A 15,468-nucleotide genomic window follows, 5' to 3' on the forward strand; every position below is an offset into this window, starting at 1 on the left:
GGAACAGGAGGAAGCCCAATGGAACAGGAAGGAAAGCAATGTGTGGGAGAGAGGTGGCTATTTATTACCGTTTGATCTATTGTGGAGGGAGCTAGAATGTGTGTTATAGGATGTAGGGCTGATTTACAGTCCCAAGGCTCACACGGACCACGCTAAGGGATATTTGGGTATCTCTCTCCAGGATGTAAGTGCTTAAAGACCTTGTTAAAAAGACTCCGCCTCTGAGAGTGCGGCGGTAACACTGACGAGAGCGCTCGTTGAGAGCTCTTACTGTAGACGCACTTACTGTAAAAGAAAATCTATTTTTGCATGTCTACAGTAAGCACAGTTTGTACTCAAAGTTTATAGGCACATAAATCAGAGCTTAGTAGGTGCCCCCAAGTGTGGTGCTCTAAATAAATCCAATGTGGCTGACACAGTGGTTGGTGCCTCTTCAAACTCGGGCAGGTAAGAGCAAACCTGCTCGGGGCATGTGGTGGTGGCTGATGGTTTGTGGAGGTACATTTCTCTCACTTTTGTCACCACATCGTTTTCATTCCTTTGATGTTTTAAACCCAATAGTGAATGGTCAAGGACAGGGCCGGATTGCTACAGTGGATTACTACACTCCACCACAAGGGAAAAAGGGGGGGAAAGGGTATATAGATTTAAATCCAAATATATCAGGGTAGGACAATATATCATTAGGATATACCTTATACAGCAAACCTATCACCATATATAAGATACTGTTACTAAATTGCTGTTTACCACACCTGCATCTACTTTTCACCCCCACAGTTTCTAGAAAAATAGTCTTAGTTATCACCCTTCAAGTGACAACTGCCACAGGACACACACACACACACACTACGTCAGTCCAGCGCTGGCCATCCTCAGCTGGGTTAATCTCCAGATCAAGCACACACACCATGCTTGTTTAGCTTTTTTTTTTGACGTGGCTCACTTCAAAGAGAGCAGCAAACATTGCCAAAAGGATGTCAGCTTTCTATCTCCCACTAAAATAGAAGATGTGTATGAAGAAAAAAAAAAAAAAGTGATACTGTAGGGAAGTCTGCAGAAATGTCCTACTTACGGTACATGAGGTCATTATGACCCACTTTTGCTTATGCAAGTGTCTGCTTGGGCTGGCAATTTCTCCCACTGCTCCTCCTCTCTCCCAGTATATTATCACGGAGCCCACTCAACTAAATTCCCCCACTATTTATTGTTGGGCCTGGAGAACCTCTTTAGCATACTAGGCTCGTATTATGACGAGGATAACAAAGGCATATATCAACAGTTCCTTCCAATGGAGCGGAGTTTGAAAAAAGCGGGCGAGATAACATTAAAGGCACTACCTTGATCTCAGGCGAACATGTTAAGCCCTGTAACGAAACGTATTGGAAGTGTTTAATTACAGCCCGGGAAATGAAGCTACAAGATGATTCCTTAATTAAGCAGTGATTAAGGATTTTCTGCCTTCTATCTAACACAGTTTGCAGTGCATTTTAAACACAATCGCCCAGGCAACCTCACAGGGAACAATGTCACAGGGCTTTGATGAAGTTTCCTGCACAAATGTCACTAGGAGGGGGAAAAAAAAGGCAGCAGAGGAAGCAGTGCCGGAGCAGCACTCCTTTGCTTACAGTACAGTGTGATAAAACCTGGAATGCAGAGAAATATGGAGAGCCGTTTTTTTTTTTTTTTTGTCTGATTTTAAACAACATGGAAATTGATTGATTGAGGTGCTCCACTTCATTCACAGGGGTCCACTCTGAGTAATAGAGACTCTGCTTTGTTTCATCATTTGAATTGAAACCCTCTGCAGTCTTATCAAAGGGGACAGATTGTCAATGATCAGCCTCTACATTATCGCCTAGATCATAATTTACATCTGGCTTAGGTTCCCTTCCCTGCGCGCTCACATGGATATGCTTAAGGTTGAGTGAGAGAAAGCTGAGGAGAACAGAAGGGACGGGGAGGGCTGGGGAGGCGAGGCGGCCTGCTGGGTTCTGGGTTGGCGGGCATGCAAGAGGAGCCAGTGAGCTGTTAAAATCAGCTCTATCGCTGCTCTATCAAAGGACAGCTCTCTAGCCAAATCGCAGTCACACGCAGCGTGCCACACATTCAGGTCAATAAGCTTATAGGCGATTTACACAAACAATTCCTCGAGCAAGGTAGCAACAAAGTCATATTGGCTTTTTCTCTCCCTTTTAGCATTGTCTCTGCCAAGGAAGCCCTTGAAAATGTCAATCTCTCATGTGCGACTTTAAGGAGCTCAGGGCACTCTAATCCTGACCACTGAGTCCTGAGACAGGTTGCAATTTCTGCGAGATGGAGTATAAGTATTTTTAAGCATTCGTGTGGGATTGCACAGTTCTATAGGTTACCGAATCCTGGGCTCGATGACTTTAACCCAGTGCCACACTCCTAAACCCATCACATTCTCCCTGGATTTGCAGCTTGGCAGTGATTTTCAAAATGCAATATTAGGGGGTATGCCTGCTGTCCCCCCAGCATTGGTGGGGCTAGTCCGTTGATATTGCATATTTGGTTGTTGATGCAGATTGTGTCACAGCAGATAAAGTCAATTCTAGGAAGCAACCTTTTTCACCAAAGTCAAGCATAGCTGTAAGACTTCCCTGCTATCTGAAAAATAGGTTTGAATTGCATGCAATTTGTGGCAGGCAGAGCACTCCAATGGAGGGAGGCTATTAGTGAAATGCCTTGCCACTGTCTCTTTAAATGCCAATAAATTCCCATCATTACAGAATCTGGCAGTTTTCCTCCCTGTCTGCAGCCTGGGTCTTTATCTCGCTCTGCCTCAGTCTCTGAGCATGTAGATCTGGCCCAGTTAGATTGTCATACTTAACAAACATTAATGATTAATTTCCTCCACTGAGTCAAATGGGGCTAAAGGGATGACTCGATTCATCTTATCGCACCACAAATTAGCATTTCCCCATATTCTCCAGCATCAACTGTGCATTAAAATTCCACATTTACCATTCTGGGCACTGGCAGCTGTGGTGAAAGAGCCAAGGAGATCTTCCTCCTATGTTGCTGGAGATTCTGATTGCTTCTGTGTCACACAAAGAATAATTAATTCTGCCACTTTCTGCTTGTTACTGTACGCCCGTGGCTGCTGCAAGTCAAATTACTCACCGAGAGGTTATTTTAAAGGTCAAGGTGTTTTTAAAAAAAAAAAAAAAAAATTATTTACTGTGTTCAGTCCTTTGCATTCACTCTTCAATTCCACTGTGATAGAACGCTTCTGCCCACATCGTTTCTGCAATTCGAGAAGAACGGCAGAAAAGAGTGCAAATTTTCACATTTAGCTGCGCTTGATGCATCTTGACACCCACAACAACCTCAGAAACAAGCTGGAAAAAAAAAAAATCATGTAATATAACTTCATGAAAAGCTGTTTTACATCGAGGAAATGAGACACATGAAATGACATGTAAATTTACTGTCAGTGCAAAGTAAGGAAGTCATTTGTCATCAGACAAACACTTGGAACACTCAGAGGGAACAGCTTGTGGCAACACCCTGTGCTGAACTTCACAGATAGCCAACAATAAAAGAGGGGGTAAAACAGCAAGGTGAAATTTCACAATTTCAGTAAAAAAAAAAAAGATGCCACTCAGCGTATATAAAAAAAGGTATCTTTCTCACAATTATGGAGCCAGGTGTGTCAATAGAGTATAAATCTCCTCTGTGGAGCGAGCGTGTTCATCTGCGGCCTCTTCACAAGCAGAGCTCCATAAATGTGAAATTGACCGAGCAGGAGAGGTTGTTTGAGGTAAAATTCTTGTTTAATAGCAAAGGAAAGCCAAGGTTATTTCTTTAGATGTGTGTGCTCCCCACCCCCCCCATAAAAGTCTTGAAAGGGAGGCAGACCCCCTCTAAAATGCCATGTATATTAAAACAGTGTTCAGTCTCTCTGGGGTGCTACTATTCCACCGAGCTGCTTCGTTTCCAGAGTCATTATTTTGACAGGGGACTGTTCATACCTGTAATGGTATATCCACATGATTCAGGGCTGGCCATTACTGACAATGATGATGCATTATGCAAGCAATTAAATAATGTAGCTGGTCAAAATGGGACTAACTGGCTGACTACTTGCAGCTGGATAGTTCCATCAATACTTAAGCACTGCATTTTAATTGCTGGTCCCGCCTTGTGTATCTAAAATACGACATTAACTTACTAAAAGTAGTGGATGAAAGTGGCAAACAGATGTTTCTGATATACAAATTTACCTTTATTTTTATACATTTCTATAATGTGCTTTTTCTGCACCTCTAAAAACAAAAGAATAAAATCACTCCCTCCTTTTGTTATACAGGACATCTGCCACCAATGGTGAGGCACAGCAAAAGGACAATGCTGTGTTTAAATGGGTCATGAGTCAGAAAGCTTAGGAACCACTCATGCAGGACTAATCATTTCTTCTGTTTGTCTGAAAAAAATGATGATACTAAAAGCATTCTTGCCATTTCTGTTGTCGGTGTTAAGCTAACAGGCCTTTGTGTGTGTGTGTGTGTGCGATGCCAATAGCACCTTACAAACCAAATCAATGAAAGCGCCGAAACCCAACGACAGCCACAACACTATTAACTGAACAGGTCATGGAGTCAAACCACCACCCAATTTTGAGGTCCCTGAGCTTTAGACCAAGATGGGACGTCAAGGTGCTCCATGCACTTATCTGGGGAGTCCCCTTTTCTGCAAGGGTAAGGCAAATGGCTGAGTCTTTGGTGGCATTCAACTTCTTGACCTTTGCGCCTTTAAGCGGCTTTGCTACTTCACCGCACTCTGATCAAAGTTAATAAGTGCTTCATATGTTAATGAAAATTGGTACTCCTCTTTGTGTTCCTACAGCTTTTTAATACCTATTATAGACTGAAACTTTTAATGGAGGTTTTAGGTCCCCCTGACAAGCCCATTTCAGAGAGTGACTACACAGATACAAGGCTAAGCTAAGACCAGAGAGTCACTGCTCAGTGGAGGAACCTTACACGGGAGACCTTATTCTCCGGGAAGCAGCAGAAGATAAAGGCCATGGGATGAGTGGCTGCTTTAAAACCCACGTTCAAGTCCGCACAGGGCTAATTACAGCACGCCATCACATTTGAGAGGGTTTAGCTAATCAAGGGGGCTCTCTTTTTCCTCACATAGTCGAGGAATAACACACTTAAACCATTTAATGCCGCCAGGATTGCGTCCTGTTTAATTCAAGGCAGTTTCACATAAGTGGGGTAAATTTAAGCCACTCCGACATTAGTTTTAAACAGATCTAATTGAGGAAGGGATCATGGGAAAGTGGCTACACCTGATGATTGCACACAACTTGGCACAAGGAGAAAAGGCATTTGGATAGTACATCATTTGGGTCTTAGAAGGCAAAGGGAGACTTAGCTACTGTAAGCTTAGATAGCAAAGTAATACAAAAAAAAATCTGACTAGTAAGGCTTGTGTATGACAAGGAAGAGATTAGCAGTGCTCAGGAAAAGTACTGTTTGACATTATGGATTGCTATTTTGTGTTGTCTTTATTCATAAACATGGAAAGGAGATTTGAGAGCCAGCTTCCTGCATGGGTTTTATCCATAAACAAAGGGAATATCAAATGACACTGGCGAGGTTCTTTGAAAAATTTCAGAAGTTGTACTTTTTTTTTTTTTTTTTTCCCTTGTTGTAACCACCAATGTGCACTGCACCATCTATTTCATAGCTACTGGGTTATTAGAAGTATATGCCTTGTACTTTGAAGTTTGAGTGGGGACACATTACGAAGGAGACAAAGGGTGAAGCAACTGAGGCGTTGCTGGTAATTGCAATTTCTGAACAATTGTGCCGTTCAACTTTTCCCGGAGAACAAAAGGAAAACATTATTGATACGATTACCGGGGCATAGCCTACCTGGAACATGAAAGATTTATTTTTCTTCAATAATGTAATCCCACGAGGCACATCAGTTTAGAAGTGTGAAGAAATAATTCTAAACAAATTCCCCTTTGAAAGGAGAACGAAGAGACATTCAAAGCATTGGTTCTTCATTAAAAAGTCAAATTTGTGGCATCCGTGCGCCAGTAAGAGCGGGGACACCTGGGGTAGTGAACGCCACGCAACCGGAGGCTAGGAAGAGGCGGGGAGGGGGGGGTGGGTGGAGGCTCGGGGTGGGGTGGGGTGGGGTGGGGGGGCAAGTCTGTCATCTTCACACTGTAACCTGAAGCAGACCGCAAATTAGCTCCTGTGATGGCAAGGTGTGACCGAAATGAAACAAACACACAAAGAAGCGGTCTAATTGAATTGGAGTTCAAAGAGGACTCGGGCGCATTTGGCGATGCTGAGGCGCTTTTATAGTGCTGGACCTCCGAGCAGTAGCAGGTGCTGCTGAGTGCTCACAGAGCTTTAGCGCCGGCTCAAAGGGAAGTGCTACGCTCTCCAGTGCATTGGTGTACCGTAGCACACCTTCACAGCACTATCACAGAGGGAGAGCCAGTGTCGCCGATGCCATCTCCCTCTCAGATCAAACCACTGCTCTTGGGTGGATTGCTGGGATCAAATATCAAAATGGATAGTCTCAACTCGAGGCAGTGATGCAGGAGAAATTCTCAGACGGACACAAGTTCTGCCAGGTTTGATTTGAACATGTTGAGGAATTTTATTAGACACAATTGGCAGGAGCTTAACTTATTTTTGATGCTTGGCACAGGGGTGGCTTAGCATATTGTCTCATATTAGGCATTAAAAAAGATGACTGAACACCGCGTGCGGAAACCCACTTATGAAGTTTGAGTTTGGACGAAGTAAAGGATGCTCACCTTTGTTGCAGAAGTACTCCATGTCTTCGCAGCTCATGTTCTCAGTCTCAAACTCAGCGGTGAAGTTCTCCTCCACCGAAAACTCGTCTTTGGCCAAGAGCTCATTCTCCTCGGAGACACACTCCTCCTCCTCTTCCTCCAGGCCATCCTCCAGAGGACCTGAGGGAACAGGCACACATATGTACACAGACACGCACACACACACACACACACACACACACAAGGGAAATGTTCAGCTATTTCATCACATCCTTCGGGGCTTTCAGGAATAAAAATCTTGTGTCTCTCTTTGTTTCTTTTGTCGCAATAATACAAATCCAGACATGATTCAAAGCACCGCACAGCACCGCATGGGTCTATATGCTGCATGTATACATGTTCAGAGATTCAATATAGGCAAAGATATAGCCACCCCAATAAGCACTATTATTTTTGCCACAGTGCTTCACATCAGTGTTTCCATTATTCCTATTGAAAAAAAAAAAATCCCTTTGAGACTTTTTTCAGAAAAACAAGCTGACATGCAGCCAAGGTGAGTGCTGATGTTAATCCTGCTACCTGCAAAACAAAACCTCACGCAGATGGAGGCAGGGAGGGGGGGGGAGAAAAAAAAAGTTCCTTTCCAGACTTTTCATACAGGCATCAGCATGGGAGGAGGAAAGAAAATACTTTTATTAATTTGTTAGCCTTATCACAGGGTACAATGTTGATTTTCCATTTACATTCCATGCCTCCGGGTAATACACCAGTGCAATCTTAAAGGAGACACTTTTCCGTGTGATTAATTTTTTCCCCCCTCTGTGCAATATTATTTCTTTAAATCTAAATGATTTCAGAGTTTTGCTTGTAGCTGTACATCTCTTTTGGTATTTGCATATTACCATTTTTGCTTCAATCAAGGGTGTTGATGGAATTACTGTACTGCCACCTGAATTGTATTAGCTCTGAAAACATCTCACCCGGCATTTGAATGTTATTAAGATAATGTGCATTGTGCACACCTCTCCCTTTCCACCAAAACATGCCTGCAAAGTCTGCGCGTGACATACGAGAAGGCAAAGGACTCGCCGAACCCTTCCAGTTTAAGGTTAGTTTAATATTTGAAATGATGCACTCCAAGAAAAACCTGCATAATTCCTATGAGAAAAAAAGAAAAACCCCAAAACAAAACAAAAACCTCCTTCTTGCTCCTTCTTCAGTTGCCTTTAAAGTGAATAATCATATCAAAAGTGCTGCTGTCACTGCCAGCTAGATGTGGATGCTGCCTCTGTTTCTGTCTGTCACACATGAGCTAAGTTGCAGCCTCTCGTGCATCAACCTAGAGCTCAAACAGAGCACACTTATACCCTCTCGACACCTTTCAGTGTGTTTGTTCTATTGTAGCAGGAGTGAGCCCCTCAGCTTTAATAAAGCAATAATTTCAGTTCAGAAAGTGGGGCTGGTGTGCCTCTCCTGTTTCTCTTTCTTCTTGCGACGAGTCTCATAAAAGACCCCCCTGATGTCCACAAACTGCTTGCTCTTTTCATTAGTCTTATAAATTACTCCTTTGTAGAAGCCAACATCTGCAGGAGCCCCAGACATGAAAAGAATTAGCACACAGATCTCTAATAGACACTGCAGAGGCAGAGTGCTGCTTTTAAATTAGGATACAGTTTTATGATCTTATCTGATGCCTTCTGCTGATTCGCCGAGGAGTGAAGTGAGGCGTGAAGTGACTCGATGAGTCTACCATCATTTAAGATGATACTGAGAGATAAATATCGCCATATCAAGGGGAGATTGTATGACTGGCGGTAAAAGCTCCTGCCAAGGCAATTGAAGACAGTGTGAAAGAAAGCGGGGAAATACATTTCTATACACACAGTCTGTACACATTCCATTACACAGCTGAATAAGAACTGTGTGTACAACTAAACGATTCTTCCTCTGTTGCTGGCAAATACAGCAGCACTGTTGCGCCGCAGAAAATAGACCTACAGTGTTGTGTGATAATAAGGGTAAAGGGAGATTAAAGATAAACTTCATGGTCAATAAAACACAAAGATTAGGTAGATAAGATGAGATAGAATTGAGGTTTAATAGACTCAGAATAAGGGCATCTCACTTCCCCACTCTAACAGATAGTAACTAAATGGAGCATTTTCAAGCTGATAGAGATACTGGAGGCCTTACTGAATATGGAAAAATGAAATATCACACCCAGTCTGAGACATTAAAGGGGGGGTCCGACGGCTACTTCTTTGGGACCACGCAGATGACCAAAGTTTGCTCGCAGTCTCACATGTTTAGTTTATTATACAGTATTCATTGCATGGAGAGACCTGAAATTATTTCAGAGACAGCAATGATAAGAATAATGACTTTCTAAACGACCAGCAGCACACTCCTAACTCATTTTCTGATAGTGGCGTTCCTGCTATATTTAGTTGTGTACTGTTTAAAATCCTGTCACATTCGCTGTGTGACCCACGCTTGTTGGTGCATTTCTATAGGCTCTGCTGACGAACTGGGCCAGTGGAATGTCGGCTGCTTCGCCCTCTTATCGAGCCTCCCCTGGAGTTCAGATGGCCAATGACACCGCGGAGAAAGTGTCTGCATTTCGCTTTTGCTGCAGGAAAAACAACGCAATCGGCTTTAAATGGTGCGCTCATTATAACTGATTAACTTTACAGCGATAAAGCCAATTTCTGTGACTTTTTATACAAAGACAAAATCATGTACGGTTGAACTAATTAGCCAAGCGACTTAACTGTAATGAGGGATTGATCAGAAAATGTCCCTCATACAATAAAAATAACAAAACTCTCTCAGATGTCACCATTTTCTCTTTTTTTAAATATCATTTTAAGTTGAACATTTGAGGGTTTTGAAACATTTGATCAGACAGAGCATCCAATTTCTTTCCTGAAAACTTGAAGCTATAAATAAGTTTATTCCTCAGGAAATATTCAACACGTGGTGACGGGTTACAAGAAGGCTCCCTAACAGGCTGAGAACCACTCGACTCAACAGTTAATTAGTTTATCATTAAAAATAATCGTTAAAATAATTAGCGGCTGAAGCCCTCCGCTAATTATCTCTAACCTGAAGTGTGGCAGCCTTTCAGAGCAGACTTTCGAGTTTCTAGACAAAGGCTTGGATTGCAAAGTAATCCAAGCAAGCACAAACACTGCTATCTGCCCACTTTTAAGAGGATCTTTAAGGAGACTTCACTCTGTCTCAACTTCCTCTCAGTCAGGGTCAGTGTCCAGGTATCCCTGCACCTCCACTGCCCTGACATGCACACCCTCCACCTTCAACTGTATCATCCGCATTCATCGAGACTCTTCCTCTGCTGTGCAGGGAGAGAAATCTCAGCCCTGTTCAAACAGTCATGCAGCAGGAGCAGCCAGTGCTAATAGAGACATTGGTAGCTGAATGCAAGCTTGATCACAGTGGCTCTTTTGTTCATGGCATGGCCTCTATCTGATAGGGATCGGCCATGCGGAGTGGAGCTCCGAAGAGGGATATGGTAATGCCCCCACTGAGTCTATAAAATGGGGTGATACTCTGAGACCATATGATGGACAGAGGATTAATGAGTCACAGAGGAAGGGGAACAGAGGAGTACAGACAGAGGTGGTGGAATGAGCATATCTTTCAGGAAAATACTCCGTACTCAAGTCTGTGCCTCAGTGGACTAAAACAGAAAATGGGAAAAAAAAAACACACACACACACAAACACACACAGATGTGCCAACCTTGCTTCCAAAGCTCACACTTTAAAAAAAAAAAAGAAGAAAAAGAAAGAAGAGCTCTGAAGAAACGTGTGTGTATGTGCAAAACTGTATGAGTGACTGCTAATTTCATGGCATGCTTTTTCAAGCATCCGCAATGTGGGGAGCTTGTGGCCAGGCTGTGATAGCGATACCTCACATTATCAGCAGGCTCCACAGTGTGATGTGTGGATCACAAACCCAGCCTCCTCTATAGCTCCCTAATTAGAGGTGAGGTAATTGAATCTGACAGAACAAAGCAGCAGATCTCTATAAGCATGGAAATCATTTTTGCTCCCACCTATACAGTTTTTCATCCAAAAGGTCCATTGAAAATGTGTCCAAGCTGGCCTGGGGATAAAACGTAGCACCTGAGACTAAACATGAATGCATAATGCAGCCCTAAAATCCAACAGGGCCACACAGCTCAACCTCTGCCAACTCTGCTCCTCGTGACTGGCCCTTTGTGCCAAAACTGATACCAGGCCTTCCTCACTTCCGGGTGAACACACGCAAACTTTTGCGTGGGAGGAACTGTGGAAATATACTCTGCCTTGAGCTGCAAATGCTGGGCCAGGTAGGTTTAGATTCCTATGTTTACCCCCACAGCTGGAGAAAAGGAAACGACAACAAAGTGTGAAAAGAGAAAACACAGCTATGTCTCGTCTTGAAGGATAGGTTGGGAAGGTTGCGAGAGAACAGGGAGACAAGGAGGAGAAAGTGGAGAGAGGCAAGGGGAGACTGGGGGCCATCCTCTCTCCTCAGCTCTAATGACCTTTGGGAAGTAGAGGGCTCCCTCAGCCTTGGAGGAGACTTAGTGTATATGTTACAGGGCTCAAGCCTCTAATTTAATCCTTGATCACTGTAATGAAATAGATACCATTTACGCAGCTCTTAATAGCTTCATATGCTACAGGAACCCTCAAAGGAATGCTTCATTTCAAACATCGTTTTTTTTTTTTTTTTAATACAGCATAAATGTTACAAAAACAGAGCTTTTTTTTTTTTTTCCCAAGTTGTACACTCTGTGATCAAACTAAATGTGGAGCTAATGCTGTAACACAAGTCAAAAGTAAATTAGCATTTGCATATTGTCTGTGAACGGATGCTCGTGTGTAAATGTGTGTGTGCTGGGAGGAGCGTGGAACAGCTTCAGTGGAGACTGATGTGTTCTCAGAGCCGCAGTCTGTGACCAAGAATAAGCATTGCTATTGTTTAACTTGATTTTCCGGTTGCTAAGCAGTGTAATTCTCGTGATTAGAAATGGCTGCCTTCCTAAATTCGGGCACTTACAATCAACAGTCAACAAACTGCTTGAAAACGCAGCACCAACGCTCATCTGGATATTGTGGTGAAAAAGGGAGGGAGGCTGGGTTCATTGTAAAGTGAGGGGGTGTGTGTGTGTGTGTGGGGGGGGGGGGGGGGGGGGGGGGTGGATGAATGTATTCACATCCTTCTATGACACACACACACACACACTGAGGAACAACACACACTCTTCTGTGAGGCAGCAGCTAAAGATGACAAGGCAGCTTGAACGTGAGCTGATGACATCACACGTTCAGATGGCTCACTAAGTTTGCATTGCTCTACATTTAAGCTTTGTGCAGCAACACCGAGGCGCAGCCACCGGCTCGGAAAGTATCACCATCCACGGATTTCTCGTGACATCCTGCAAAATACGAAAAAAAAAAAAAAAAAAAAACATATTTCTATAAGGGAAGGGTGTATTTTTTGCTCACATTTCTCAAATACCGTTAACATAATTCTAGTTGAGTATCTTATTCCAATCAGACACAGCTTTGGATCCCAGCATGTTTGCAGAGTTTCTAAGTTCTGTGTTGTTGCGCCCAGTGTTTCTGTCTGGACCGTTGAAGGGGAATAACATGCTCTTACTTCTTTATCCAATGAATTTGAATTGGAATGGCATGAAAACATGCTGGCATTTGACTATGCCATTAAAATGCTGGAGGCACCTCTGAGCGTGCCCGAGGGCTTCAGCAGATGCCAGCCAGTTTCTCTGTGGAGTTAGCTGGGTCCTGCTTCACTCTACTGACTTTACTTGCCTCTCTAGAGCTTACAGAGAGACGCGCACACGTCCAAGTGGACACTGGTACAACGTTTGGTCCATAAAAGTCACAGAGCTTGTCTTCCAAGTAATATGGGCTTAGTTAATGCCTCTTTTGCAGGGTAACATTTGCTTTCTAGGTGCAACGAAGGGATTAAAATGCTGTTAAAATGGCCAGTGTGCTGGATTTAAGTCCTTCCTGTTACACACTTGCTTCCCTCTCTGGCTGAATGATTTATTAGTGTCATTCTGTTACTTATAAGGAAATAAAAGTTAACCATGTGCCCGTACACTGCATGTGACAGCTGAAACAAAGCAGGTAAAATATGTGTGGTCTTAATTACTGGTTTATAAGCGAGCTTTTCACTAGAACGTTCACTTTTAATGAAGCCATTGAGTGAGGCTCCTCCAGGGAGCTATCATGGTTAAGTGGGGGCATCCATCTTCAGCCATTGGCTCGTCTGCAGACGAGTGGAGGCTCTGTCTACAGCACGCTCACCTCATATTGGCTCACTTTATCTCCACTAAGTAAAGTCTGTTGGAAGGTGCTAACAGTGGCAAGAAAAGACTTTTCTCCAGCAGCTCTGATGAGACTCGGGGAGTTTTCATTCTGTAGACGCACCGTCCACTTGACTGTGTCTTAAGTGCTTAATAAGATGCTGTTGTTTAACCTGAAAAGCGTCATATTCATCACATTCAATGGCCTGCAAGCCCGCGGGGGCTAAAATACTGTAGCAATATTTTAAATGCTATAACTGCCTCTGCAACAATTAGCTTTCACTCAAGCATCGTTTCAAAGAATTTAATGGGGCGCCTTCAGAAAAAGAAAAATGATTACTGTATCAAAAAATTGTAGATAAAACAATATTTTCTCATCAAGGAATTTCTATGAAATGGATATATCTAAGATGTCAATTTCATTCCAGTGCTATGAAGCATGGGGGGGTGGGGGGTGGGGTCCTTTTTGCAATAAATTCTTCATTAATTCAATTCTAATTTGCCTCTGGTTCCTATTTCTACTATTGATAGTTCCACTTCTTAATACCTCGGATAAGGGGGAGAAAATCATTCCAATAACTCAGTGGAGGCTGTGAGCAGCAGATAGGATCTAAATATTACCAATGCCAAAAGAAGTGTGAAGTCTGATGAACATTTCAAAAGAACAATTCTTTATGGATCAGCTAAATCTTTTCCACTTTTTAATTAAAAGTAAAGAAAATAGAAGTTAATTATCCTGTAAAGATTAGCTGGTGGGCATCTTTCTGTAAATTAGTTCTAATTAAAAGGAAATTGTCAAATGACATTCAAAGCACTGTCCTTTAAAACACAGACCGAGATGGGCTTTTTCTCCCCCCCTCCTCCTCTTCCTCTTCCTCCTCCCCTTCCTCCCCCACTCTGCCTCCCTCCTAATTCTTGATCTGGCCATGTGAAGCTTCTTGCTGGAAGATTAGGATTCTGCCAGTGCTTCAGACAGCATGCACGCACGCACACACGCGCACACACACACACACACACACTCCCTGGATAGTAGGCCTCTAGCACACTGTGAAATACTACTGCATCAATGAGGAGCTAGTGGTTGCTGGAGATAAATACTCCTCATTGATAAATGATTGCACTGATTAGCTGTTTGGAATCAGGCTTAAACTCTTATACTGTATCGGGCTGATATTGGATTCTCGTGAATTATCAGACCCTAGTCGCGTGTCCAATCCAGTGTATTTACAGATTTATTTTAATGCTAAACTTTCCCGTACCACCAGTGGAGGGATCAAGACGTGAACAGGGCCCTAACTTTCTTTGACCTCACATATTTTAACAGTGTTTGAATTTGATTTTTATTCCAAAGTATTTAAAACAGGGACATTAGCAGTATTACAACTCCACGTATGTCATATAGGATTTCTCTGAAGCTTATTTTACTTGTCACTTAATTTTATATTCAATAGAATTGTGGCAGAAGTCTCACTGAGTGGCAAAGTGGCAACATACACTCCAAAATATTCCATTTGCTATGATGTAGGTAAAGGCTGCAAATCCTCCAACTGTAAAATATAAAATATGTTTTGATTTTTCAAAAATAGTTAACATTAATTTTCTGTTCTATATCACTAGCATCACCATCAGTCCTAAAGCTCCATCTTACATGATTCTGCCCTGCCACCAACATAAAAGAACACAAACATGTGCACAGAAACGGCACTTAACCAAACCTCCACTATCATCACTTCACAAATAAATGATAAATCAGTCTCCTGGGGTATATGTGTGCACTGTAGCTTTCATCTGATTTCATGTGGATTTCATCATTTATTGTCTGGGCTCGGCTGTTGCTCCCATCCTCTCGTTGCATTGTATCAAACCGGGATTCCAGCAGTACAGTCCGACAGCAAAGAGAGAGGAAAACAGTGCTGAAGCCCCTCCATCTGCTCCTGCTAATGATGATGCTCTCCTTGGCCTGGAGCAGAACTGTGTGAGGGAGATTTACACCCATAATACCCCCGGGGCTCTGGAGCCGCAACCACACTCCAAAACACCGTCACTCCATCACTTTCTATATGATAGCTGGCAGAGCAGGTAACAATGGACCAGCAACAATGTCTTTTTGTATTACTGACAAGTGCCTTATTTGGTTGACATAACCTGCCTCTGTGTCTGAGAAGTGGCACTGAGCACACAGGAAAATGGATGACAGCTACACCATTGAGACATTGTGCAGTTGCAACAATCACACCAGACTATGTTTCTTACAAAAAAAAAAAAAAAAACCTAGCATGGTGCGTGATATGAGGCAGGCAAGACCAGCACTGACTGAGGGAGAGGTGGC

General features: G+C 43.0%; 1 protein-coding gene across 1 annotated transcript in view; it reads right to left on the bottom strand.

Moving 5' to 3' along the window:
• Positions 1-15,468, bottom strand: part of zfpm2a (zinc finger protein, FOG family member 2a) — a 116,311-nt gene that overhangs the window by 78,675 nt on the left and 22,168 nt on the right. The window contains exon 2 of the mRNA XM_030750874.1: positions 6,818-6,976. Coding sequence (XP_030606734.1) covers positions 6,818-6,976 — 159 coding nt within the window. The remainder of the gene's footprint in view (positions 1-6,817; positions 6,977-15,468) is intronic.

This window comes from Archocentrus centrarchus, chromosome 16 (genome assembly GCF_007364275.1).
Source record: "Archocentrus centrarchus isolate MPI-CPG fArcCen1 chromosome 16, fArcCen1, whole genome shotgun sequence".
In the NCBI taxonomy this organism is placed as follows: Eukaryota; Metazoa; Chordata; class Actinopteri; order Cichliformes; family Cichlidae; genus Archocentrus; species Archocentrus centrarchus.